Consider the following 1,318-nt stretch of genomic DNA (forward strand, 5'->3'; position numbering starts at 1 on the left):
ATTCCATTACATTTCCAGATCGCATTTATGAACGATTGACAATTTTCCTGTAGCCCTCACACAAGTCCAACAGCGCTTTATACATGCCATCAACATTAACATCGCTATGCGAAATCGCTCTTTGCTGCTTGTACGGCTGAAACTCCAACGAATCCTGTCCTTTGTATCCCAAGCTGCCGTCTCCACGTATTGGTCTGCGTTTCTTCTTCTTCCGCTTGTTGATCTGAGCGTTGATCATCGCCTGCATGATCTGAGCAGTGTTGGGGTCGTACATGTAATTCTGCTGTTTGGCTTTGATGGCTGCAATGATGAGGAACAACAGATAGCCGCCGAAAGCCAAAAATGCCAACGAGGTGACGGACGTTTGGAAAACTTTCGAAATGCCTTTCGTTTGGTATTTGCTGCCCTCCTCATCCGCAACGTGTGCGTAAAACTCATGCTGCTTGTTCAGTAGTGCGTGAAAGGGCAAAGCTTCAGGGCCGTTCTCTATAAAATGGCACACACTTAAAATACAGCGTTAAGCAACTTCCTTCCTGCATGCAATTACTATTAGATTATTAATAGGGAAAAGGGCATTGGAATAAAATAACTATGTATTTATCTCAACACAAGCAGAGCGTAGTTTATTATGCTGTTGATACAACGAGTTCTTTAAGGCCCATTTTCATCAAGCGATCTTAAACCAGTTTAACGTATGAAACTCAGTTTGGCGCGCGAAGCGGATTTCACCAGAACCTTAAACTTAGTTTGTGCTTAAACGCGCTTACAGAAACGAACTGGCCGATTTTGGGCGTTTATAGCTTTAAGCGCCGTTTAAAGACTTGATCTAACCTCACTGTGTAAAGAATTGTTGTTGTCGGTCGACAGAAAAATAATAAAATAGAAATGGCACGTAGGCCAGTTTATAACTTAATTTTCGAAGAAGTCTACGAATATTTTAATGTTGCTTATGTACTTTGTCTGTCCTGTCTGTAATTGTGTCGCCGATAAGCCAACTTCTCGGTGCTGCATGCAAATTTCTGCTAGAGATTTTAAGGGTTTCAGCACAACTAAGATTCCAGCTAACATGTTTACCCAGTAAAATCCTTCCTGACTCCTCCGCTTGCCTTGTTTATTCAATGAATTTTATAAGGATCTGAAAGGGCGTCCGCAGGACTTAATTTTCTACTTGCTTAAGGCCCGTATGCACCGACAGACTTTAATCGCGATTAAGTCTTAAACCGGTTTAAAAATCGTAAACGGTATGCACCGTCGACTGTTTTGGCCTTAAACGCGTTTAACTTTAATCCGCCAACCTCCGAGGATTAAGTTCTTAAAC

At 42.0% G+C, this 1,318-nt stretch overlaps 1 protein-coding gene across 1 annotated transcript in view; it reads right to left on the reverse strand.

Annotated features, from left to right (window-relative positions):
- Positions 1-1,318, reverse strand: part of LOC125503015 — a gene marked incomplete at its 3' end in the record, with an annotated part of 3,099 nt that continues 1,781 nt past the window's right edge. Inside the window, 1 exon segment of the mRNA XM_048662716.1 lies at positions 1-486. Within this exon segment, the coding sequence (XP_048518673.1) occupies positions 26-486 (461 nt within the window).

The sequence above is a fragment of the Dendroctonus ponderosae genome, unplaced genomic scaffold (genome assembly GCF_020466585.1).
Source record: "Dendroctonus ponderosae isolate FM_Combo_2020 unplaced genomic scaffold, Dpon_F_20191213v2 Dpon_F_20191213_1, whole genome shotgun sequence".
NCBI lineage: Eukaryota > Metazoa > Arthropoda > Insecta > Coleoptera > Curculionidae > Dendroctonus > Dendroctonus ponderosae.